Source organism: Procambarus clarkii, chromosome 44, assembly GCF_040958095.1.
Source record: "Procambarus clarkii isolate CNS0578487 chromosome 44, FALCON_Pclarkii_2.0, whole genome shotgun sequence".
Lineage (NCBI taxonomy): Eukaryota > Metazoa > Arthropoda > Malacostraca > Decapoda > Cambaridae > Procambarus > Procambarus clarkii.
Window position 1 is genome coordinate 9830312 of NC_091193.1, and position 27880 is coordinate 9858191.

The 27880-nt window shown below is 38.5% G+C and overlaps 1 protein-coding gene across 1 annotated transcript in view; it reads left to right on the top strand.

Annotated features, from left to right (window-relative positions):
- Positions 1–92: 92 nt before the first annotated feature.
- The window catches only part of Set1 (SET domain containing 1), a 59778-nt gene continuing 31990 nt past the window's right edge, over positions 93–27880 (top strand). The window contains exons 1-7 of the mRNA XM_069300638.1: positions 93–199; positions 11894–12053; positions 15442–15559; positions 18259–18354; positions 19808–19991; positions 23706–23901; positions 24997–25188. Coding sequence (XP_069156739.1) covers positions 11911–12053; positions 15442–15559; positions 18259–18354; positions 19808–19991; positions 23706–23901; positions 24997–25188 — 929 coding nt within the window. The 5' untranslated portion in view covers positions 93–199; positions 11894–11910. The remainder of the gene's footprint in view (positions 200–11893; positions 12054–15441; positions 15560–18258; positions 18355–19807; positions 19992–23705; positions 23902–24996; positions 25189–27880) is intronic.

Below are 27880 nucleotides of genomic sequence, written 5' to 3' on the forward strand. Positions count from 1 at the left end.
TCAAAATATTCACTGCATATTATATCTAAATAATTATTATATAAAATAATGTTGTTTTAGCTTCTATTTGACGACATGTCAACTTTATTATTATACGATGAGTGCTTACCAAGCTTAGGAAGTGTTTTGTATCGGACTCTCGGGCTGCGTGAGATGGCAAGCCAAACATTTTATGTCAACTTTTAAGCCCTGACTCGAGGTAGGTGGTTTTCTCCATCATTTGTATATTCTTGAACACACACACGACGAAATGGTCGTGTATACCATGAGGAAAGTGTTCGTAGGAGCTCGTATCCCTAACTAGCCTCTTGTTACTAGCTTCAGGAGTTTTGAGTGGTGTGTTAAATAATATTGATAGGCTTTTATATTTCGTTTTCCTTCCCTTCAGGTAGAGCCTATAAGTCATTTTAAGGCGTGTGTTTTAATCGGTGAGCTCTAAGGTCACTTCCTGAAGTTAGAGAGCAAGATTAGAGCCTGTTCTGGCACCTTGGCCAGGTTATGGTTACTGAGATTTTAAGTGCAAGCTAATATTTTTATGGCACTCTTGAACAGTAAAGAGCTGCCAAGGGTAGAATTTAAGTTCAAGTGATGCCACTTTATTATTTTAATTTGTTAAGGCATTTTAAGCAAGATTCTGGCGATGTTTATTTCAATGTTTACCTGGGAGGACTTTGGCTTTTAGGATTTGACGAGGGCAATTGTGTATTTCGTTTAATCATACCCTCATATTTTCACTCAAGTGCCATCACTTTCTCATTTATGTTACGTGTCAATGGTATTTTGGGTAGATAATACAGTGCTCGGCACAGTTGACTGATCCTGTGTTTGAATCGTGTGTAGAGTGAGATATTCGGGCATATTTCCTTATGTTTAATGCCTCTGTTGACTTAGTATTAAATAGGTATCTGAGAGTTGAGCAACTGTTGTGGGTTGCATTCTGGGGAATGTCAGTCGTTTATCTCGATAAACTAAGCAGGCTTCCTGCTCCCAGCAGTGAGAAACCAAAAAATGAATTGGTCAAATTCTGTACTACTAAGGTATATACTAAACAAGCATCTTTTTCTTTTCTTTTTTGTGATTCTTACATTTTATTAGAATAGTGTAGGTTTGATTAATAATAATAATTTTATTTACGAGAAGGTACAATGGATTGGTGAGATTACATTAGATTGGTATTTTCACAGTCTTGCAAAGCCACTAACATGCATAACAGTTTGAGGCAGATTGAAGTTAGCGTAACTGGAGCCTGGGGATATTGTGCACCCTCTTGAGAAAGTTTGGTCAAATAGTAATAGCTCAATTTGCATAACTGATGGGCTATGGAGTCTTGTCTGGGAAAGAAAAGTTATGTACAACACAGGCAAGTTGGAGGTGGGAAGGAATTCCTGGAATAGCAGTTTGTCAAGCTTGTCAAGAGCAGTTAGAGGAGAGGTGGGAGGGGCAAAATGCGATAGTGAAGCACATGTTGCAAAGTGGACAAAGACAGGTTTTTTTTCAGATGTGTCAGGCAAATATTGTGGAGAGGATTGGGCCATTGAAAGGTGAGATGGGTCAAGTAGCTGATGATGATGACAAAGTGGGTTGCATTCTTTAGGGATACTTTTTTGTCTATTGGCTGTAACTATATATAGTACAGGCAAGTTGAGTAAATCTGTTTTGATGGTGACAGAGAAAATATTGAATTGTTTATCAGTTACTAGACGGCAGCTGTTAGACGGTTGGAAGAACTGGAGCCAAGCAGGTCATCAGGACCAGATGAGGCTTTTTCTAGGTTTCTTGAAGAAAGTTTGGGGGGGAGGCAGGGTGGTGAGCTTTAGCCCTTGTCTTTCATAGTGAAAAAATATTGAAGTGTTGCAGAATGACAGAATCGCAGAGGATTGTGAGTAACTGTGATGCAGTTTTTTTTTATAGGGAATCAGATTACAGTACTTGCATCTATCAGCCAGTGGGCTTGGGGACTATTATTGACGGAATTCATAATCCCAGAATCCATTCACGTGCATCTTGAACTAAATGTGGATTGATAAATGATTCACAGTATTGTTTTAAAGTATAAATTTGTGGCTTCTCGTGAATGATAAATTATGTCTTGTTCTTGTCTGGTATATTTGAGGCAATTGATAATGGAAGGGATCGTGACATTGTGTACATTGACTTTTGCAAGTCCTGTGATGCTTCATGTCATAAAAAATTGATTAGAAAGATAGAAATTCATGGAATTTGGGGGTTTGTTTACCTAGGTTAGGGTACTTCATATGGATACTTCAATAGAAATAAGGTTTTTGAAATGGACAAAAGATTGACAGATGTAGTTTAATTATAATAATAATAATAGCATGGCTTGAGCCTTGAGCCAACATTATTGAAATGGCCAAATCTGAATGCAAAAAGGTTTGGGAGTCATGAATAGTAGGGATCTTAAGTCAAAACAATGTACTGTATAAATGTTGGAAACAAGGTAAATAGGTTACGGTGATTCATATCTAAAAAAAAAAAATTGAAACACGACTACTGATATTGTTCTTCAGCTTTATCTTACCCTTGTTAGGCACCACTTATAGTATGTACAAATTACACCAGGCAGTAGCAATTATAACACTACAGTGGCAGAGGTAGTATTCACAGACCATACAACGGTAATCTTGCCTTTGTATTATTCACATTTACTGTATTTCCTTTGCATGTGCTTGACATAGCTACTTCATATATAAATATAGAACAAAATTTATGTATTATTAACATAAACAATAAATCAAATATTAAATTTTTACTGCATGTGCAAGAAATGGAGGGCTGGTGGTGGTCTGGTTGGTCTTCCTCCCGTGCTGCCTATCATTGGACATAAACTATCAACATATTGTAGTGCTCTTAACATAAGGAAAAAGGAAAATTATAAAGTTTATTGGTAAAACAATAAATAACATTGTCATGTCATATGTGCAAGAAATAAGGAAGTGATAGCAATAAATGGCTTGCATAGCTGTAGCTAGATATACTTACATTTATGTTCATTATATAAGCCTTCTTATTCTATTTTATATTAATGTACAGTAGTAATGAAATAATATAGTAGAAACAACTTATTAAAGTGAGAAACCCTAAATATATGTTTTACAAGTATCAGTGCATTAATGAAAGTAACAATGGTAGTTTTTGGGAGTACTAGTTTCATAATTTGGTCTATGCCAAATGTTTTGTCCTTGTGTACCCTCTTGAGGTTATCTTGAGATGATTTCAGGGCTTAGCATCCCCGCGGCCCGGTCCTCAACCAGGCCTCCTTTTTGTTACATACCCTCAGGAAACTGCCCGTAACAGCTGTCTTAACTCCCAGGTACCTATTTACTGCTAGGTAACAGGCGCATCAGGGTGAAAGAAACTTTTTGCCTGTTTTAGCTGTCAGGTGCCCTCTTATGTAATATTTAAAAAAAAAAACTTGTACAGTATAATATTTAAATAAAATTCTGTAATAATAATAATAATAATAATAATAAAATATTCAAGAAACAAAGCTGCCGTGGTGAGTGTTGTCATAATTTCACATTACATTCTAACAAAAAAAAACTTTCCTCCACAAATCATATCGAGTGTCTTCCTATGTACAGTAGTACAGTACAGGTTCACTATATTGAAACTAAATGTGGTAGGCCTAAGGCATTCCTGTGCAGAATTTCTTCTTCATAACTTCAGTCTATAGAGATTAACTACTAGGTGTGCACATGTGCCTATATAGGACAGTAATCTATGGAAATTGTCTGCAACAAAACAAAAGCTCTATTTTAAGTACAGTAATTATCGAAAAGTATTATTCTGGGATGGCTATATAGTTCTCATGCTTTACTAAGGAAACTGGAAATTGTGAGAGAGACTGCTGCTGTATGTGTATTAGTCATGAATTATTAATTTTTTTACTTAGTGATGCTGTGCCAGTCTTAAGGCTAACAACAGTATATACAGTATATTATTTGGAAACTGCTTAATCAAACTCATTAACAAGATTTAGTTATCCCAACTGTACAAAGAAAGTCTGTCAGGCTTATTAAGAGCCATCTATGCTAAGAACGGACATTTCTCAGATTGAAACCCTCAATTCTTGAGTTGTGCCTAACTCTTGGATACATATTTACTACTAAGTGAGCAGAGGCATCTGGTGCATGGAGATGTGCCCAAATGTCTTGTCCTGCTCAGGGTTTGAACTCAGTCTCTATGGATTGTGAGCTAACTGAGCTGACCACTGTGCTACAAGTCACCTCATCCTCTGCCACCAGAACTGTGCTCCGTGGCTTGTTTATAGAAAGGGTCTGTGCCAGCACCAGAGTTGTCTGCCTTCATCTTCACTCTCCAGTCATCATTTTAAATATACATGCGGAACCAATATAACACTTCTCTATGTAATGATGCCTCTCTTTCCTCTAACCTGTCCTAGCCAGACGATCTGTCTGATATCTTTTCTATTCATAAGTTGTTTATATAAAAAAGAAAAATGCTTAGAAATCCTCAAGTAAACATCGCCAGCGTATAGGAAATAGATCACAAGGAATGAAGATGTCTAGTGTGGGGATGCTGGATCTCCCACAGAAAATATCGCAAACTATATTATACCATTTAATTACAGTGTAAAATGAGTAAAGCCTCCCCAGAATTATAGCACAGTACATACTGTATAGTATATATTCAAAAAGTGAACAGTGTTAACTAAAAAATAGTTAAAATTTTGAATTAAAAAAAAGGACCTGAGTTTCCTAGGACCTAGGAAAAAAAAAATCCTCAGAAAGAAGGCAGCAACCAAACATAATATCTTCTAGGACAAGTATAGTACATGTAGACTCCATATATGTACTGTACTATGTGCTCCATTTAGGGTCCCAGTAGTACAGTTGGGTTCATTCCCAACTCGCAATCGACAATTCTTTGCGTAATAGTGGCTTTAGGCATTGTATGTACTAGCTCTATGTATAAATCGATCAAGCTTTGTAAAATCTCTTGTATTTATGTACCTTACCTAAATAAACATTTATTTATTTTATTTATTTATATATATATATATATATATATATATATATATATATATATATATATATATATATATATATATATATATATATATATATATATATATATATATATATATATATATATATATATATATATATATATATATATATATATATATATATATATATATATATATATATATATATATATATATATATATATGTCGTACCTAGTAGCCAGAACTCACTTCACAGCCTACTATGCAAGGCCCGATTTGCCTAATAAGCCAAGTTTTCATGAATTAATTGTTTTTCGACTACCTAACCTACCTAACCTAACCTAACCTAACTTTTTCGGCTACATAACCCAACCTAACCTATAGAGATAGGTTAGGTTAGGTTAGGTTGGGTTGGTTAGGTTCGGTCATATATCTACGTTAATTTTAACTCCAATGAACAAAAATTGACCTCATACATAATGAAATGGGTAGCTTTATCATTTCATAAGAAAAAATTTAGAGAAAATATATTAATTCAGGAAAACTTGGCTTGTTAGGCAAATCGGGCCATGCATAGTAGGCTGAGAAGTGAGTTCTGGCTACTAGGTACGACATATATATATATATATATATATATATATATATATATATATATATATATATATATATATATATATATATATATATATATATATATATATATATATATATATATATATATATATATATATAAATAATATGTATGTCGTACCTAGTAAACGCACTTCACTGCCAACTATGCAAGGCCCGATTTGCCTAATAGGCCGAGTGATTTTCCTTATTTTCAGTAAAATGTTTCCAGTTGGTTTATTTTAAATACCTGTATTTTTATTATATTAGGAACATAAATTATTGATTTAGTTATGTTAGTTTAGGTTAGGTTAAGATAGGTTAGGTTGGGTAGGTTGGGTTCGGTTATATATCTCCATTAGTTGTAACTCAAATTAAAAAAAATTAAGTCATACATAATGAAATGGATAGCTTTATCATTTCATAAGAAAAAAATGAGAAAAATATAAAAATTCAGGAAAACTTGGCTTATTAGGCAAATTGAGCATTGCATAGTAGGCCAAGAACTGCATTCTGGCTACTAGGTACAACATACATACATATATATATATATATATATATATATATATATATATATATATATATATAATGTCGTACCTAGTAGCCAGAACGCACTTCTCGGCCTACTATGCAAGGCCCGATTTGCCTAATAAGCCAAGTTTTCCTGAATTAATATATTTTCTCTAGTTTTTTTCTTATGAAAGGATAAAGCTACCCATTTCATTATGTATGAGGTCAATTTTTTTTTATTGAAGTTAAAATTAACGTAGATATATGACCGAACCTAACCAACTCTACCTAACCTAACCTATCTTCATAGGTTAGGTTAGGTTAGGTATCCGAAAAAGTTAGGTTAGGTTAGGTGAGGTAGGTTAGGTAGTCGAAAAACAATTAATTCATGAAAACTTGGCTTATTAGGCAAATCAGGCCTTGCATAGTAGGCCGAGAAGTGCGTTCTGGCTACTAGGTACGACATATATATATATATATATATATATATATATATATATATATATATATATATATATATATATATATATATATATATATATATATATATATATATATATATATATATATATATATATATATATATACTGTATTTATATATATAAATATATATATATATATATATTTATACTGTATTTATACTGTATTTATATATATATATATATATATATATATATATAAAATGTGTTGTTGTTTAAGATTTGCTACTTGGAACAAAATGTTCCAAGTAGCACAGGCTATGGTGAGCCCGTAGTAATATATATGCATGCAAATTCTTCATCGACTTGCTTCCATCCTTACCTGTGACTGAGAGCCCGGTCGACGATAGCATTGACAACACTCGTCTTGTACCTGTCTGGGCAGTCACTATTGGCATTGAGGCACATTCCTATGCTTGTTTCCTTGGTGTAGACTACAGTGTGGAAGCCTCTGTTCCTTTCTGTGACTGTTAAATCTAGAAAGGGCAGCTTCCCTTCATTCTCCATCTCGTAAGTGAAACTTAATACATAATTCTGCTCAAATGCCTCCTTCATGCCTCTGTAGGGTAAGGTAGGTCCTAGTCAACAATGGCTTCTCTAACGGTTATGTTGAAGACGTCATAAAAAGAAAGGTGAAATGCCATGCAACCTCTGAAGAGTCAACTAGCACAACACTTGTTCCCCCTATTAGACTGTTTTACAGGAACTTCTTATCGATGGCTCATAAAACGGAGGAAAGGATCCTGAAAGATATTATTAATTGGAACGTTATCCGTACAGACAAAAATCAGAAAATACAATTGACAGTTTACTACGAAAACAAAAAAACGGCCACCCTACTCATGAAAAACTCCCCAGACACCAAACAGAACGTCTTGAAGGAAACCATCGTCGTTTATGCCTTCACATGCCCACTTGGGGACTGTAAGCCCCAAAGAACTCAGTATATAGGCAAGATAACAACATCTCTTTCTTGGGGATTAACAATGCGCAAACAACAGGGCTCCATCAAGGAACATATAATTTCTTCTTACAACCAGACCATTGCCAGAGAAATCGTAACAAACAACACAGAAATCATCGATAAATACAGCGATAGCAGGAGAGACTACATCAGCGAAGCACTACACATCAAAAAGTCAACACCAGCAATCAACAGCCAATTAATGCACAACTATATTCTACCCACTTTAAGACCCTGAACCAACATAGAAGCAGCAAGAGAAAGTATGGGCCAATAGGCCTTCTGCAGTTACTATCATTCTTATGCCTTTCATACCCAATTAATATCCACCTCACTCAAAACATTTGTGTCATATCACCTTACCCAAAACAAATAAAAAGCATGATGTATGTTATGTGTAAATTACGGGCTCACCTAGCCGTGCTACATGGATACTTCGTTCTGAGTAGCTAAATCTAAAACAGCAACAACTTACGTGTAAATCAAGACTTTGAAAATGTAAGAAGCCTTATGAAATGCTTCTAGGCATCAGACCAAAAATATAAATGTAAAGAATGAATTTTGGAGAGTTAATTTTTCAATTACCCTTGACAGTGAAGAAAAACGTAAGAAATATTGAGAAGATTTGTGTTAGAATTATTAATCTTACCCTTTCGGTCATATTCCACAACATATGTTTACAAGAAAGACTGCTACGAAAAATATACTAATATACTGAATTTTTTTTATATTTCTTATGTTTTTCTTCACTGTCGGTGGTAATGAAAATAACAGTTCTCCAAAATTCATATTTTATTGATGGTCTGACGCTTCGATCATCGAGATCATCAATAGGTACAGCAATAGCAGGTGGCTCGACATCAGCGAGGCACTACACATCAAAAAGTCAACACCAGCAATCAACAGCCAATTAATGCACAACTATATTCTACCCACTTCAATGCATCGAATGGGCCAATAGGCGCTCTGCAGTTACTTCCATTCTCATGTACCCACCTCACCCAATACCCACCTCACCCAAACCAATAAAAAATGAGGGAATATGTCAAATGTTTCATACACAGTGCATCAAGTGTATCATAAAATTGTAGTTCATAAGTGTAGTGTAAGTGTAAAGAAGTCTTTGAGAATGTAAGAAGCCCTTACGAAACGCTTCTAAGCGTCAGACCATCAATAAAAAATGAATTTTGGAGAATTGTTATTTTCATTACCACCGACAGTGAAGAAAAACAAGAAATATAGAAAAAATTCATGTTAGAATTATTAATCTTATTTTTCGGTCAAATTCAACAACATAGGTTTACAAGAAAGACTGCTACCAAAATATACTAATATATATATATATATAATATATATATATATATATATATATATATATATATATATATATATATATATATATATATATATATATATATATATATATATATATATATAAAATAACACACACACAGTATAATATAAAATATATATTGGGGGGGACGCGCATTAAGTGTATATTTATATTATACACTTACTGCATGTTCCCCAATACAATGAATTATGAGTTATGCTGCTGATTTGCATATATTAGACCTAGAAGAGATTAGATTAAGCCATTGCATTTTTATCTTCCTTTAGAATACAGTATTTGTAGTACAAAAGATGGTCTTTATTTTTAGTGGCCACCGTCCCCCTATGATTGCTATATGCACATTCAGTACTATCATTTTGGAAGGTGGGTTTTAAAACCTATGTACTGTAAACAAATGAATATAAGGTAACAGTACAGATTTTACCATGAACAATACAAAATTCATATCTGATTCCTAATTATTTTGTGGGGGTTTGGATTGCAAGATTGGTTCATTGTTATGATGTAGTGTATTTGTTATTTAGAAGTTCAGATTTTGGAAGTTCCACGGTACAAGTTCTAAGAGTGAAATGAGTACAGAATCCAATCGAGATGATAATGAGTACTGGGAGTAAAGTGTTTAGGGAGTATTCAGAGTTAATGAAGTACAGTGAATATAACAACCGATCCACTTGAAGTGAGAGTACTTATAGTAACTATTTTGCTGGAAGTGCCATTATTTAGTGATGGGCCACCAAAAAAAGTTATCTTTTTGTAGTTTTAATTTTATAGAGTCCAGAAAAAATTCAGTATAGCTAAAAACCAAACATAAACATTAAGCATAGTATAACACACATATGTACTATATTAGGCCAAAGACAGCAGGTATTAGGCCTAGGATTGCTAAGAGAGTTTAGGTTAGGTTAAGTTCTATACAGTATTTGTGTTGTGGTTAAAAAAAAAAGTTTTCAGTTTGGTTAAATTCAGCAATAGAAAATGCAAACTTTTTGGCAGTCCATCACTACATATTGATACTTTTAACCAAATAGTTATTATAATACTGAACTACCATTTTAGGAGGATTGACTGGAGTATACAGTACAGTATGTGTATGTACAGGAAGTATACTGCACCAAGTATTCACTATAATGATTATAGGTACAGTACTGTACTATAATGAGTTCAGAGATCATATGTCTCAATCACCAGGTGAGACATACTGATTAATATTTAAATGAGATGTTACTTTACAATACCCAATGTGTGGTTAAGAAAAGGAATTGATCATCTTGAATTTAGTTCATCTTTAGTTCATGTTAGTTCAACTTGAACATGAGTACTGTATACAGTATAATGAAATTTGCATCTGAAACTCCCTAGAGTTTCAATAATATACAGTATTGAAACCATTTAGCTACTGACTGAATTTGCTTTTATTGATTTGTATAGTAATATTGAGAGACTTTCATTGCAGGTTTATTTTTGTAAGATGTAATATCTGATATTGGTAATTTTATTGTAAGCTAATTTAATTTCTTTCTGGGAGGGCTTCCAGCAGTTGCTCCCCGAGCTACCCACCAGGATATTACAGACACTTTGTAATCAAAAGTATAAGTGCATACTGGAGGCTAGTACCAGACTCTGACCTCCCCTCAGTAGAGGGCAGGGGAAGTCTGGGAATACATGTGGATAAACCAAGGCTAGATAAAACAGCTCACCAGAAAAGTAGTTCCCCTAATCAAGCAAACTCACGGAAAACATGCATTTGCTTCAGATTCTTGAAGTTCTGAACCAACTTTAGAATCACTTTTAAATACATGAATGGTGAAATATTAAAGAAACTGTTCACGACTCGTGTGAGACCAAAATTTAAATATGCAGCAGTTGTATGGTGCCCATATCTCAAGAAGCACATCAATAAACTGGAAAAAGATGCATAAGCATGCTACAAAATGGCTTCTGGAAATGAAAAACAAGAACTATGAGAAGAGGCTAGAGGGGTTAAATATGCAAAACCAGAAGACAAGAAAGAGAGATGATATGATCACTACAGTCAAAATAATGACAAGAACTGACAAAATTGACTAAGAGGAATTCTTGAAACCTAGGTGCCAAATAAATATTAGAAAGTTCTCTTTTGCAAACAGCGTAGACAGTTGGAATAAGGTAAGTGTAAAGGCGATGGAGACCAAAACCCACAGTTGTTTCAAAGCGTCTTGGGATAAAGAGTACGGGGAAGATGTAGCTACCATGAGCGTAGCTCTCATCTTGTGACTGCACTTAGGTAATTAAGGGAGGAGTAGCAGCCCTACTGATACAACAACATTGGAGCTTTGAGGAGGTAGAGATTCTGGAGGTAATCAACCAGAAGGATTTTATATTAGGTATGATAACAGTGAGGTCCATGAAAATAGTGGTATGTATTTACATCCCCCCATTAACTACAGGAAGGTCAAGGGAAGAATATGATAAGTGCATTGAAACATGTCTAAAGATAATAGAAAAGGTGGCTACATTAGCAAGGATAACTAGAGCAAAGATCCTAATATTTGGGGATTTTAATCACAGGGAAATAGACTGGCTGACAAAGGATTCTCACAGGTGGTGATGAAACACGGAGAGAATGGGCTTCATCACATTCACCAATCGATCCTCATGTAATATACAAGGATCCAACACTAAGGCCACAGAAACAGAAGCATTTTCAATCAAAGGCCATTTAGTTGTCCTAGTCAAGAAGAGATGCATGAAATGTCAGCTAAACAGACCGAATCATTACCTGTTTTGCATTAGGGATTGGCAAACTGAGGTATACGGGGTAGTTTGGCAAACTCGGGTAAGAGGTATAGGTACTGGTATGTTTTGTGAACTTAAAATAACTTTAATGTAAAATGCATTTGTTTTGGTAATTATAACCTTGGAATTTTTTCTGTACATATATTACAGGTACAGTACCATTATGATACCATTATGATTCAGAAGATAAATAATAATTGTTGTTTCATTAGGGGGCTGGCACCATACCATGGAGCAGCGTCCTTTATCACATCATCCTACAAAGCACGGGGCACAACAGAAACATGTACCTCCTCCTCCACATCCGTCAAAGAGGAATTATAAGTTACTTATTGATCCAGTCCTTGTTAATGGTGCAAATAAACTTTATAGGTAAGACCTTTATTAAGTTCAAAATTGTATTTGTTTTAAACAAATTATAAACTGAATATCATGGGTAGTACAGTATGCAGGTACACATCTTTTTTGTTGTTGTTGCTGTTATCCCAGTTAACTCTTTCATTGTGACACCATGACTCATCCTGTTCCAATGTTGAGTCAAAATGTGGCTAAATAATGAATATTTTATATATAAGTTTATTTCATTTCTAGTAAGAAAAATATCTACTCTTCCTAGTTTTGTCATTATAATAAACAAACATTTTATAGTCTTTATTTTCTAATGAAAAATATAGTCCAAGCAATTCAGTGCCTGTGTTGTTTTCTAAGAGTGGCTTCACCGTCAGGAACCTGACAGCTGAGTGGACAGCACTCGGGATTCATAGTCCTGAAGTTCTGGGTTCGATCCCCGGTGGAGGCAGAAGCAAATGGGCAGGGGTTCTTTCACCCTGATTCTCATGTTCACCTAGCAGTAAATAGGCAGCTGGGAGTTAGACAGCTGCTACGGGCTGCTTCCTGGGGGTGTGTAACAAAAAGACCTGGTCGAGAACCGGGCCACGGGGGCGCTAAGCCCCGAAAAAATCTCAAGATAACCTGAAGATGATCTCAAGTTAACGGTGGTTCCTGAGAGGAGCCTGTGTCTGCACTTTCTGGTTTCAGTTTTTATTCTTGTCGGACCTGGCACGCCCTCTTAAGTCTGATATGGTTTGGCTATGGACCTGCCCACTGAGCCTTCTCTTGCTGGGTACGTGCTGCAGGGAGATCCTGTACCTCAATTTGGTTCAGATTTTTTCTGTGCTCCCTTTTATGGGGCTTGTCAAGCAGCTGCCGTTTTGCAGGAATGTCTTTCTTGCTTGGGTGCTACATAGCCTTCCCGGCTTGGTGCTTTCTTTGATAATTACTTACTTTCCTGCTTGCGTTGTTTGGGTGCTGTGCCGCTGGCTTGGATACCCTGGAGATGTATTCTTCTATGTTTTTTATATGGATCTGGAACAGTTGGTCTTGACAACCTGTTCTATCCCTCTCTTCTTCTGGCCCTGTTGGCATCTTTGGCTTTTGGAACCCGGAGCTTTTGCTGTTCTGGGGGCTGCCGCTTCCTCGTCGGCAGCGGAGGTGAGTTAGCGAGTGCTTCCCATCATGGATCGGCTTCTTTATGTTTTGTAGAGGTCATAATGTATTGGAATCGTCTCAAAGCTCTCCAAATGTACTTACTAGAAAGGAGACGAGAGAGATACCAAATAATATACAGTACACGTGGAAAATACTAGAAGGCCAGGTCCCTAATCTACACAGTAAAATAACAATGTACTGGAGTGAACGATATGAAAGAAAGTGCAGAATAGAACCAGTGAAGAGCAGAGGTGCCATAGGCACAATCAGATAACACTGTATAAACATCAGAGGTCCGCGGTTGTTCAACGTCCTCCCAGCGAACATCAGAAATATTGCCGGAACAACTGTGGACATCTTCCAGAGAAAACTAGACTGTTTTCTAAAAGAAGTTCCGGACCAGCCTGGCTGTGGTGGGTATGTGGGCCTGCAGGCTGCTCCAAGCAACAGCCTGGTGGACCAAACTCTCACAAGTCAAGCCTGGCTTCAGGCCGGGCTTAGGGAGTAGAAGAATTCCCAGAACCCCATCAAGCAGGTCCTTTCAGTGAGATTCTTCCTCGTATGGGGATGCCTTTCTGTCGAAAGAGACACAATTAGGTGGGTTTACTAAAAAAACAGCATTGAATGTAATGAAACGCCATTTTCTGGGTGAGACCCGGAGGCTACCCAAAGCTATCCAGACTAATATGCTAATGTCAGACTTTAACATCAGTCATGTGTATGGAGTTCTGAGGGCCTACCGGGGACCACGAGCCAGAACCTGGCCCCCTCAGAGAGGCATGGGGAGCAATGGCCTATAGAAACCCCCATGTGGTTGGAAGCATTCTATGTCTGCTATCAACCGGGTCAGGCACCCAGAAAGATAAGCGTCCCAAAACAAACCCCTATTCTGGTGAGAATTGCTATAAAAAGCTGAACAAGTGGATAGAGCTTCCCAAAAAGAAACGAGCAAATGAGCATGACGTCACACTTCGCTGCACCGCTGTCTGCGCAGCTCCCCCCTCCCCAGGAGGGGGGGAGCTGCGGGTTACAGGTTTACTTTACAAGCGGGTTACGTAAAAGAAAGAGGTCAGTGATGACATTTGAGAAGAAAGTTGAAATAATTAAGAAGGTGGAGAGTGGTGTCCCGAGAAGTATCGTGTGCGCTGAACATGGCATTAGTAAAAGTACTGTTTTTTATCTTAAGGCTAAACCTATCATTTTTTACTATTTCTCAAGAAGTGAAAGTGATAAGGCAATACGAAATAGAAAGGTAGTAAGTAAAGCAAAGGTGGAGAGTGTTGATAACGCAGTGTGGGAGTGGTACAAACAGAGATGTGAGGTGGCGAAGAAGCCAGTGGCAGGCTGGCTGCTCGTGGAAAAGGCGCGTGAATTTCACCAAGCAATGAAAATTACTCAAAAATGTGTATACAGTGATGGATGGCTCAGAAGCTTTAAAACCCGTCATGGCATTAGGTTCATTAAAGTGCATGGTGAAAGACAATCTGCTGATATTGTTGGTGCTGATGAGTATGTAAGTAAATTTGCGGAGATGGTACAGGAACAAAATTTATCTCCAGAGCAAATTTATAATGCTGATGAGACAGGTTTGTACTGGCGTATGCTACCCACAGACACGATGACTCATAGTGGTGAGGACGATCTTTCAGGTGGTTATAAACAGAACAAACAGAGAATTTCTTTGTTGTGCTGTGCAAATGCAGCTGGCACGCACAAATTAAAATTATTTGTGATTGGAATTAGTAAAAACCCCATTGCTTTAAAGTCAGCCAGGTGCCTCCCTGTGATTTATAATGACCAGCCAAGTGCGCCGATGTCTTGAGTAATATTTGTCGAGTGGTTTAATAAGGACTATGTAAATATAATGTAAATAAATATGCTTCATCAACATATGTGGATCAGGACTTCAATTATTGGTGAGTACAAACAAAATACAGTCGCATTTACGCTATAAACCTGTCGATATTTTCCCCTAGAGTTTTTTTTTTCATAAATTTTTTCTATTTTTTTTTTCTCCATTTCTCGTATACGAACTTACATGTTAACCGACGGGTCTCGTGCCCAAGGGGTTCGGAAACCAAGTGGTGCTCTGTATAGGAATCCCTACCATGCGATGACTTCGGACTCAACGTCCCCGCGGCCCGGTCCTCAAAGTTCCCGCGGCCGGCCCTCAACCAAGCCTCCTAATATCCTTAGGAGGTATCCTAAATATCCTTATTCATATTTCTTGACCAATTTTGACATTAATTAGTTTTACTTGTATTTTATTCAGATTTGAGGGAATTGTAGAAGGTGACCCCACTTACCCACCTGTTGTGCTCCGGGATCCCCGAAAACAAAAAATATGGATTCGACCAGAGACTATGGATTTAACTGTTCCCCGATTCAAGGCAAGTTAGAATTGTTTTTCAATCAATTACTCTACTAATACACAACAGTTAATTTGCCATCTCTGTCCCTTCATCCCTAACCGCTCCATATCTCTCTTTCATGGGATGAGGTAGTACTCGCTAACAATTGATACTAGTCAGGAACCTTTTAGATTCATGTTGACAACCTTTCTTTGAAAACTCCTACCATACTTACATGTTTTATCATATTATTGTACTGTAAATTTCTACAATACCCCATGTTAATTTTCACCTAAATAAAACCACCCAAAAACAGTGAAAATAGCATGACTTTATTTTGTTAAAATACAGATCCAAACATTTAAGATTAAAAGTAAAGTTTTTCATGTTTGTCTCTCTCAGTCAAATGCAATATTTACAGCTTGGACTTGCAATAATGTCCTATCTTTTTAAAAAGTTGCTAAATTTGCATTCTGTGAGGGACCCCCTGTTGATTACCTGTCCTGTCAATGAGTCAGAGGATCAACGTTCCTGCAGCCCAGATGCCGACCAGGCCTCCTGGTTGGTGATCTGGTCAACTAGGCTATGATATGTAGCTGCTTGTAGCCTGACATATGAGTTGCAGCCTGGTTGTTCAGGTATCTTTTGGAGGTGTTTGTCACGTTTTCATTTGAACACTGCTGGGGGTCGGCCAGCTATGCCCCGTATGTGTAGGGGGGGGGGGGAGTGTTGAAAAGTCTTGGGCCTTTAATGTTGATCGAGTTCTCCGTCAACATACCTATTGTACCACTGCATTTCAATAGGGCTATTTTGCACATGTTTCATACCTTCTGGTCTCATGAGATGGGTTGAGGCCAGGCCAGGCGCACACTGCTAGTTTGTTTGTACCCACTCATCCTACCCTCGCTGCAGGCTTTCACTATCATGGAATAGATTGTTTCATATCAATGATTACACACTGTACTCGGGTACATTCATCAAATAATATTAAAATGAAATAAACAAGCTTATTAATATGAATAAGGAATACATGGAGTAATGTACATATGAAGTACACTATTAAAGAGTACAAATGCCTAAATACTGCCTGCTTAAAGAAATGTTGACTGGGTAGAGGCTAGCTTGATCGTGTGCCTCCCCCCCCCCCCCCAATCTAATACAGACCCTTACCCCTGAAACCACCATATATTATGAATTCCTTATTTTGACTATGGAACATTATAGTGATGAGTTATAAACAAGCAAAATGGTCAAATGTTCTCAACTGGTGAGGGATGAAGGGCAGCGAGGAAGTGAAGCATTGAGGCAGCATTTTGATACTGCCCCAGCTATGTATTAAACAGACAACCAAGAATACAATATGCAAGTGTGAAGCAGATATCAGCAGCAAAAAAAAAAAAAAAAAAAAAAAAAAAAGAGCCATCTAATTTTTAGTGCCATTTTTGCATTCATTATTTCAAATCTTATGATTCCAAGTGTGACATAAGATCAAGACTGGCAGCAATTTATAGCTGGCTATTGGCCCTATGACAGTCACCTAATTGAACTACAGTATAGTAGAACCCAGTAGAAATTGACGAGTGCCTCAATTGACGAGCAATTTGGGTAACGAGTGCTCCGATCGCCGACAATTCGTCACGTTTGGCGAGCATTCGTTTGAATAACGACAACACCACATGGTGGGGTCGTGCTGCTTCTCGCGTATTCTCGGACGCCTACGACGATGCAAATAAATTATCTTTTTTGTTTAAAGATGATAATGACGCTGGGATGTAAAGGGGTGACTGCTGTGATGTTGTAATGCTTTGACTTTTTGTAGAAAAAATGAAGTTTAAAAAAAAAATATGTCAAAGAGGTTTGTTCGGTAGGCTGCTCCATGTTTCTTAAAAAAAAAAAATGAAAATTTTTAAAAAACAACAAATGTCAAAAAGGTTCGTTCAGTGTTCAGCTGGTACGCAGCTCCATGTTTCTTAAAAAAAAAAAAATGAAAAATAAAAATCAGTTTAAACAATTTGAAAAATGGACAAATGCCATATAGGTTCATTCAGTGTTTGTCGGGTAGGCTGCTCCCTTATTGAGAAATAAATTAAAAATACAAAACAAATGGAACACATTTGAAAAAAAAAAAAATTGTCATAATGGAGCAGCCTACTTGACAAACACTGAATGAACCTATATGGCATTTGTCCATTTTTCAAATTGTTTCAACTTTTTTTTTTTTTTTTTTTTTTTAAGAAACATGGAGCTGCTTACCTACTGAACACCGAACAAACCTTTTTGACATTTGTTATGTTTTTGAAAATAGTTTTTTTTTTTTTTAATATGGAGCAGCCTGCCTGACAAACATCAAACGAACCTTTTGCTATACAAAAAATGATAAAAAAAATGAACAAATTTGAAGAAAGAAAAATGTCATAAAGGTTTGTTCAGTGTATGTAAGGTAGGCTGCTCCATTATTTAAGACATCTAATATCATACTGATGTTTTTCGGTAGTAGAACGGATTAATTTGATTTCCATTATTTTAAATGGGGAAATCCGTTTTGAAAGACGAGCATTTCACATAACAAGCTCAGTGCCGGAACAGATTAAATTCGTTATTCGAGGTTCCACTGTATTTAAATTATTAAACATGTCATGCTGCTTTAATTATTGCAAACTTTTGTATAAAAAACAGAAATCATGCTTTATCAAAACAGTACAGTACTATGTATTAATTTCACATAACTATGATTTCAGATTGACTCCGATTACGTTGGTCCACCACCACCCTTAGAAGTCACCATATTTAACATTAATGATAACATTGATCGACAGTTTCTTCATAATGAAATTGTAAGTTTATTTAATGCATAAACATATTTATCCATGTAATGTCTATGTGTAAATTTGTATTCAAAAGTATTTGTTCATTGTTCTTAATCTTCTGTTTTTGATCTCTCTCCTCTCTCTCTCTGCTCATGTATAGTCTATGACATATGTTAGGATGTTCACTTTATGGCTGAATAGTAGAGCAACAAGATACTGTACTAGTAAGATGCATTAACAAGTAGTTGTGAAATGGGGGAGGGGAAATGTAAAAAAAATACCAGCCAAAGGTGTATGTTTTTTCTGCAACGGAAAGGAACTCTGAACAGGTTCCTCACAAAAATCATTGAAATTTAAAGCATTCCCCAATAGACTACAATGGAATTCCCAAGGAATATGTGCAGTTCTTTCCATCAGCCATTTCATGGGAAACCCCCTCTCCCCCCCCCCCCCCCTCTCTCCAGTGCTGGTGCTATTGGGTGCCATCTGGGATTATTCGGTTGGGCTTGGACTCAAAATATCTTGGTATTTTGCATTGTTTCTCAGGGTCTTTGATGGACTTCTTCCTTCCTGTTACAATGCAGGCCTCATCATACACACTTATGCTCTGCAAAGTAACTTGCAATATATTGCAGGTGTACTCTTCATAGTTTTGATTTATATTTTACCTGTGCCCTCTCAACTGGCACATTCCCTTATCCCACTTTGTACAAACACTATGTTCCAGGTTTGCTAAATATTATCAACCCTCTTATGGATTTTTCTTTGGATTTGCAGGACACATTTTGGTATGCTCTCATTAATCTGAGGGTTCTGTGATTGGTTGAGGTTCACGTGGGTTGTCTTGATCACCATTTTAGGGCTTTACCCCTTTTATCATAGTACAGGAGCTGGAAGTTGTCTTCATTAAACATGCTGTTTTGCATGGTCCATTGAATGACCTGGTTTACTGAGGGTTCCTTATGGAAAATTGCATTTCATTATATTAAGGGCTCTATTCTGCCAGTTAAGTTATACATAAAAAAATTGTTGCTTCAAAATGGAATGAGCTGAGGGAAAAAAGAAAGGTTAATATGGTTATAGGGCATGTCACATTTTTCACCTTCGTTAACCCAGGCCTGTTTAACGATGGTTAATTAAATGCTGAGAGGAGAACGGGCATCAGAATGTGTGTCATGTTGAGTACTGAGTGGCACACAATAAAGGGTAAATTATCAGTTGATAAAGTTTTTTTTCCTCTCCACAAGGGCCGTGATGAGGGTTTTAACCTACGCACTGGATGCTCCCAGCTGCGCTTTAATTAACCATGTCGTGGCACAGTTGACTAAGGTGCAGCTGGGAACATCCCGTGCATAATTTCAAACCATCATCACGGCCCTTGTGGTTTTGTACATCACCATGTTTTTGTATATAGTGTATAGACAAGTGTGTATATAAAAGTGTCAACTTTTATTTAATATATTTCTTATCATATCTATAGGTTAATAAGCACCAGTGTGGCTCTATACAGCATCTGGATATCTTCACACATGAACTCTCTCGAAAACATCTTGGAGTGGCGAGGCTCGTATTTGAGGAGCCAGAATCTGCAAGACATTGTGTCAAGAAGCTTAATAATGCTACTCTTATGGGAAAAGTTCTTCAGGTGTTCCTGGATCCCTTTGGTATGATCTTAACGAGGTGGTGTAGAGTATTGTAATTGGCTCATTAATCTTACAAAAAAATATTTTACTGATAAAATTATTTAAATTATTTCTTTGCCCAAAATGCTGTGTGAACTAGTGTCTTTAGGCATAGTATATACAGTACTTGCTCTATCTAGAAATTCAACATTATGCCTTTAACTCATTTTGTATGTATGTACTTTTCCGTTAATAAAATAGTCATTGTAAATATTTTTGTCATTGTCTCAACTTTCTGATAGTGTGGTTGTGGTTGATATTTTAGTTCCAGCTCTTGTGGCCCATCTGTAATGTTAATTGTCCTATAATTTCTTGAACCTGATGGGCTACAATACAATAAAATACACTGACTTCCCTCTCAAACAAAAAACGATCCTGTGGAAAAGTTGGATGCAGTGTAAGCATGTAAGCAATGTAAGTTTCCCCCCAGAAACATAAACGCAAGGCAATCACAAAACACTCCCCTCGATAAATATTTAGAGATGCAGAACTACTAAACAAAGATAATAACAACCCAATGTATATCCATTTGACTCTCCCAATACCACCAGGTGCAATTCAATTGAGGCAACCAATTGATACTCTCCTCTTCTGGCTCTCTTTCTCCCTGTCTCTGTTTGATAAATATAGTCTTTACAGAGACCTAAGCCATCATATCCTTACAGCTAAGTTAGCCAGTTTCCCTTTGAATGCACTTTGGACTCCAAATTTATATGTTTCATGAACTTGTATGCAGATCACATTATTTCTGATTACGTTAGTTTACTTTTGCTCATTTTCAGGGTTATTTTTTCTGATTGCACTATTAACCCAATACCCCCAGGCTGTGTTTCCTGAGTCCCTAGTTTATGCACCTCAAGATTTTCCCCTAGGTTATATGCTCTAAGCCCCCACTCCCTTGGGGTCGTGCAGCCTCAGGCCATGGCCATGTGCCCTGAGGGTTCCCACAGTCCTTGTACCCTGAACTTTTCCCCTTCGACTATATGCCCTGTGCCCATCTGGGCTGCGTGCCTTAGGCTTCACTGGATGGATGGTACACTTGGGACATGCACCCTGAGTGCTCCCAGGTCATGCACCCTGAATACCCTCAGGCTGTGTGGCCTGATTGCCACACATATGGCCATTTGCCATGGACCATATGCCCTAAGCTAACCCCCTGGGCCCGGACACCCTGAGCCCCATCCTAACAGGCCATATGTCCTAAGGGCACCCCTTTCCCAGGCCATGTGTCCTGAAGTTTTCCCCTTCCCCCTCTGAGCGCTTATTGATGAGGGAAGCCAGCTGCTCCTGTGGTGCTAACACCTGGTAGTGGTCAGCTGCTACTAATGGGTATGTATGACCTAGCTACTGAGGAAATCATTTGCTGCATTGTTTTTCTTTCAGTAGACCATGCAGTTGTCTGTTTCATTTTGCCTCATTTTTTGGGGAGTTTGATTCTTTGGTGAGGATGATCATGTCTGAATGACATGTCTGAAGATGACCCTGCTACATGCACCTCTGTGAGGGAGGGGTCAGGTTTTAGCCTCTGGTCTCCAGTAGGCTTTGAAGGATTCCCCAGCCCTGGTATGAAACTAAAGTGTGGCTGGCTACAAAGGGCCACTGAGGCTCCACCAGAAAGATGTATCTCATTACAGTAAATGCAGTTTTTCAGAATAAATTCTATAAATTTAGTAAAGTCTGCTGATTTGTGCATTGTATGACAATTGTATCAACATTGGTTAAAAAATCTAAAAATGGTGTTTTGAGATTTGAATTTTTCTGGCAAAAATACAGCATCATAAATCTTCAATTTATTCATGAAGATAACTTCTTATAATACAAGAAGACATGGCAGGAAGTGCAAAATAGCCATGTTAAAAACCAGAGGTGCAATAGGTATGCTAAAAGGCAATTTTACTAATATCAAGGGTCCAAAACCTTTCAACACTCACTGTAGAGAGTGAGAAGTCAGCTAGTTATGTCCCTTCTGTATATACAAGGCATGACTAGCTGACCTCTCATGGTGTTTTAAGGGAGAACCTGATATTCACCTCCAAAGACTAAATGATCAACCTGCCTGTGATTTCCATGTCATACTGCGAAGAGCGGCTTCTTGTCCACTTGGTCGACCTGACTACCAACCAGAAGGCCTGGGATCAGATTCACGAAGAAGTTATGCAAGTACTTACGAACCTGTACATCTTTTCTCAATCTTTGGCGGCTTTGTTTACAAATATTAACATCAAAAAGTGTATACTCGTTTCAGTTTTGTCTCCTTAATTCTTGTGCTACGTCATTTGTTTTGGTATCATTGTGTTCGCAATAGAATTCCCTAAAGGGGTATGTGCATACAAGGTCCAAAAGCCCGTCGTAACTCCCCACAGCAAAGCCTGAAGTCCGCAAAGTTACCCATGAGCGCACAAAATCAGTAAAATGTGTATACTTGTTTCAGTTTTCTCACCTTATTTCTCGTGCTATGTCATTTGTTTTGGTATCATTGTGTTCGCAATAGAATTCTTTACAGTGTATATGCATATAAGATCTAAAAGCCTGGCGTGACTCCCGACAGCAAAGCCTAAAGTCGGCCAAGTTACCCATGAACGAGCACCAATTGGCACACCTACAGACTAATGTATATACTCGTTCAGTTTGATAACATAAATTTTTGTGTTACATGTTTCATTTTGGTATCAAATTGTTCGCAAAATAAAGGCGCGTATTTTAAAACTAGTCCCATAATAATAGAACAATAAATGGAATTTTAACAAGTATTTTAACTTTTGGACGCTCATCACCACAAAATTATTTATATATTTCCAGTGTTCTGACACCAATTTTCGTGTTAGGTCTTTCATTTTGGTATCAAATTGTTTGCAATATAAAGGCACATATTTTAAAACTAGTCCCATAATAATAGAACAATAAATGGAATGTTAAATATTTTAACTTTTGGACACTTTTTGACGGTCATCACCCCAAAATTATTTATCTCTTTCCAGTGTTCTGACATCAATTTTCGTGTTACATCTTTCATTTTGGTATCAAATTGCGTGCAATCTAAAGGTGCTCATTTTGAAATCACCCAGAAGTTGATCGGATACAAATTTATTTTTTTACAAATATTTTAATACATGATGCGAGCCATAGTCACTCGCTCAGAATCGGAAGAAAAATGAGTGACGACGGGTGGCGGCAACGGAGTGCTATAGTGTTACAGTTAATGAGCTCCGAAGCACCAGGAAGGCTGTTTATAACAATAACAGCAGTTGATTGGGAAGTTTTCATACTTGTAAACTGTTTAATAATTGTAACCAAAGCCGTCAAAGATTGATGAAAGATGTATACGTTCGTAAGTACTTGCGTAACTGCTTTGTGAATCTGGCCCCTGGTATACTAGGCGGTAGGGACATTGATCCCCAGAACCATCACAAGGTAGACACAAGGCAAGGTAGAACTGACTTTGTAGTAGTCACTGTTTGATAAGCATGACCACCACCCCTGATACACTGCAGGAAAAAAACTCCCAGTTAACCAATTATGATTATAATAATTAGACACAGGGTAATAAAAGTGAGATATGCCTGGTGTAAAGACTGGGAAAATATATCCGTTAATCAGATATGATCAGAATGTCTAGTTGTATTGTTGATCTTGTTATTATTGTTATTATTATTTTCATTATAATATTAATAATTGCTCTGAATTCATAAACAACAGGGGAGGAGTGTAAAAAGCGTGTGGCAGAGGTTGGACAGTTGTTGGAGGAAGAGGCCAAGAGGGATGAAGAGGCTAAGGAAGCCAAGAAAAGACCACCACCATCTACCAAACCCCCTCCTCCTGCTTCAGATGATGACAGTCAATCCAGTAGAGAAAGAGAAAGACGAAACACTGAGAAAGAGTTTGACCGTAATAGGTAAGAGTCTTTATAAAAACTGCAGTGCTGCTCTTATTCCCAGAGAGAAACTGTTGTGTGGTGGAATACACAAAGTACCCTGCAACACACACAACGTAACAGTCCCTATTGTTACCTTATTACAACTTGTTACAAAGCTGTTACATCTTCTCATGAAGTTTTTATGGCATTTTATTATGGCGCATTTATGGCGTTTTTAGGGGAGCCGGTTGGCCAAGCGGACAGCGCGCTGGGCTTGTAATCCTGTGGTCCTGCGTTCGATCCCAGGCGCCGGCGAGAAACAATGGGCAGAGTTTCTTTCACCATATGCCCCTGTTACCTAGCAGTAAAATAGGTACCTGGGTGTTAGTCAGCTGTCACGGGCTGCTTCCTGGGGGTGGAGGCCTGGTCTAGGACTGGGCCGCAGGGACACTAAAAAGCCCCGAAATCATCTCAAGATAACCTCAAGATAGCATGCTAGAAAGTTGTTACAACTTGCTATATATTTGTTACTACTTGTTAGAAGGTGTTACAAGTTGTTCGAATGTTGTAGCAACATTGTAGTTTTGTCATGTGTTTGGCGGGTATTGCTTTTGGCAGCATTATTCTTGCAAATTAATAGAAAACTTTAGTCAGTCATTTTATCTAATTAGTACAGTTGTTTAAATGTGTAATTTAGTATACAGTATATGTTTTGGTAAAAAAAAATTCTAGGACTGATATTGATATTTTCTCAGATATTTATATAATTTTATTAGTTATTAGCTGCAGGTTGTCTATTGCTTTGGTTTGGGAAGTTAAGGACATATTGCCATGGGAAGTGCAAGAGATGTACTAAATGTCTCGAATGAAATGGTATAGTTATTGTATTTCTCCTTGCGGCAGTTTATATAACTTGTTATTGGCTTCATGCTCATGTTTATACCCTAACAGTGCTTTATTGGAAAAATAAATTGTATTTATTACATGTGTAATGGTATCTTACAATGTGCCTTTGAATGGCAGTTAGTTTATAATTAATTCAGGAAAAATTGTTCTGAAAGCTGCAGGCTAATGTGATCAATACAGTATCAAGGGGTTGTTTTATTTTATTACTTGCCTTTTATTCTTTTCCAGGTATGAAGAAAGTAGAAAGCCTAGCTGTAGTGTTATCCAGACACCTTCCTCCTCTGTCAACTCAACAGTACCTGCTGCATTCTACCAAGAGCAGAGACAGCCTCAATATGCATATCAACAGCAGAACTTTGCAAGTTATGAACAACAGTATCACCATTATCAGGGCTACCAATATCAAGAGTTCAGAGGAACGTAAGTTTTTCTATTTAAAAATTGGTTGATATATTTTCTAAGGGAAGCCCCTTGTGGCTCTTTGAAACTATCACTGATAGTGTACTACTACTTGGTCGCATGTGCCGCAATGTTCTATCAGCTTACTGGAGACAAGGACCAGAACTTGGTCTAGTCACAGACGCAGGGAGCAGTGACATTTATTTATTTGTCACCACTGGGGAAGCAACCAAAGAGTCAGAAAGACAAAACAGACTACTGCTGGCTTCAACAAATACCTCAGCCTCTAAAACCACTGAAAGAGCTCCCTCAACTATGTATACAAATGGTCAAAATCTCTCAAAACTAGCACAAGCTCATTCGCCCCACTTCCTTCACTTGTTTGGGGGAAGGAGGAAGATAGCTTTTGGTCAGCCAGCTGCTCCAGCCTCAGTTATGCTGATGTGCAGTGTGTGCCAGGTCACACCTCTGCTGCTCAAGCTCCAGTGTCTTGGGTCAAGTACGTGGTGGTTTCTGGGGGAGCCCCGTCGGCTTCCAGAGCTGATATGTAACTACTGTATTAGCTTTCTAGTATTAGTTTAAAGTGCATGGAGTTCTTGCCTACCAGGGACCACGTGCCAGAACCTGGCCCCCTCAAAGAGGCACGAGAAGCAATAACCTATAGAAACCCTCGTGTAGTTGTGAGCATTCTATGTCTGCCATTGACCGGGTCTGGCATCCAGAAAGATAGGAGCCCAAAACAAACGCCTATTCTGGTGAAAATATTGCTACCGAAAGCCGAACGAGTGGACAGAACTCCCAAAACAAAAATTAGCAAATGAGCATGACATCATCATGTTGCCACGTCACTGTCTGCACAACCCCCCCATCCCACCTGGCCTCATATCTCAGGTGGATTTCCCGCCTGTTTCTGGTCCTGAAATGGGACTGTGCGGACCTCCGGTTCATTCTGGACTTATCCCGTCTGAACGTGTGGGTTTATTGCTCCTCCTTTCGGATGACTACTCTGTCCCAGGTCCGTCTTCTGTTGGAGCCGGCAGCTTGGATGGTTTCTTTGGACCTAAAGAACGCGTATTGGCACATCCCGATTCATCCAAGTTTCAGGGAATGGCTCGGTTTTGTTGTAGGGTGTCAAGTTTACCCTTTCTTTGCCTTCCATTCGGCTTGAATCTCGCATTTTCACACACCTTACTCGGGTCGTGATGGCCGGCCCAGCCTTGGTTTCAGGCGCTGCTTGCTCAGTGTCCAAACCCGAGGGTCTTCCCGCAGCTCTGCCTCTTTCAGCAGATCGGTCCAGCCCAGTACAAGACTGGTTTGTTCTCCTCGAGTCTTCGCGTCTGGAGTTTCTGACTTGAGTCCATCATCAGTTGTAAGGGGTGCAGGTGGCTTCGTTGGTCTCCCTCCTGCGTGCTTCATCTCGGAGGCAGTATAAAGTTTCCTGGCGGTCCTTCCGGTTTTTTCTATCACTGCATAGGTGTACTTCGGTCTCTGATAGGTTTGTCTTGTCCTTCTTTTCGTGGTTGTTCCAGGACCGTCATCTTATGCCGAATACTATCGCCTCAATCGTGCGGCGCTGGCTGAGCCACTCCAGCTTGCGTTCGGTATTGATATTACTTTTGCCCCATTCCACAAGCTGTCTTGTGCATTGTTTCACCTCCGGCCTGCTCATGCGCCACTTGAGCCATCCTGGTCTTTAGACTGGGTTCTCTTTTCCTTCTCTTTTCCTCGGTTTGTCGTAGCCACTTCAGTTCAGGATTATTTTTCTAAGGCCCTTTTCCTGTTGGCATTGGTCTCTGGGGCTCCTGTCAGGGAGCTAAATACTCTCCTCCGGCGCAGGAGTTTCTGCTCTTACGGTCCTGGTGGTAGGTTTGTTCGTTTGCAGTCGTCTCCTCCTTTTCTGGTGAAGAATGAGACTGATGCTTTCCGGAGGGGTCCTTGGGTTGTTGATGCTTCGTTGGTCAGGTCAGGGGTGCATCATGTGTTGTGTCCGGTTGTGGCTCTCCGCCATTATTTGCGAGCCACGGCATCGGTGGCTGGGGATGCGCTTCGGGTTGACCTGGTTTCCCTCCTTCCTTGTTCCCGGGCTCAAATCTCCCAGGTTGTCCACAGGATTATTAAGTCTAGCCAGCCTGCGGTCTGTCCCCGTGCCCATGACTTTTGTAAGTTTGCTGCTGTGGCTGCCGTCTTTGGCAACGTGTCTTGGGATGACATTCGGCCACAGGGTTTTTGGAGGTCGAACAGGGTCCTGGCCACACGTTACCTTGTCAGTGTCTCTGGACCTGGTAGGACCTGCGTTGCATTGGGTTGGCGGTTGCAACCAGTTGTCTCGACTTCGTGTTGAGAAGTGAAGACCGCCTCCCGGGTAAGTCTCTGTGTTTTTTCTTGTCTTTGGGTAGTTAGCTCTGGGAAGCCGACGGGGCTCCCCCCAGAAAACCAGCGTTGAATGTAATGAAACACCATTTTCTGGGTGAGATCTGGAGGCATCCCTCCCTCCCTCCTTCCGGTTGGCACTGTTTTGCGTGTTTTTGACATCCAGCCTAAGAACTACCGGTTGGATCGCCGGTGCAAAGGGTTTGGGGCTTCCCCTCCCCCCTCCTGGGGAGGGGAGTTGCATAGACAACAGCATGGCATTGTGATGACGTCGTGCTCATTTGCTAATTTTCGTTTGGGTAGTTCTGTCCACTCGTTCGGCTTTTGGCAGCAATACTTTCAC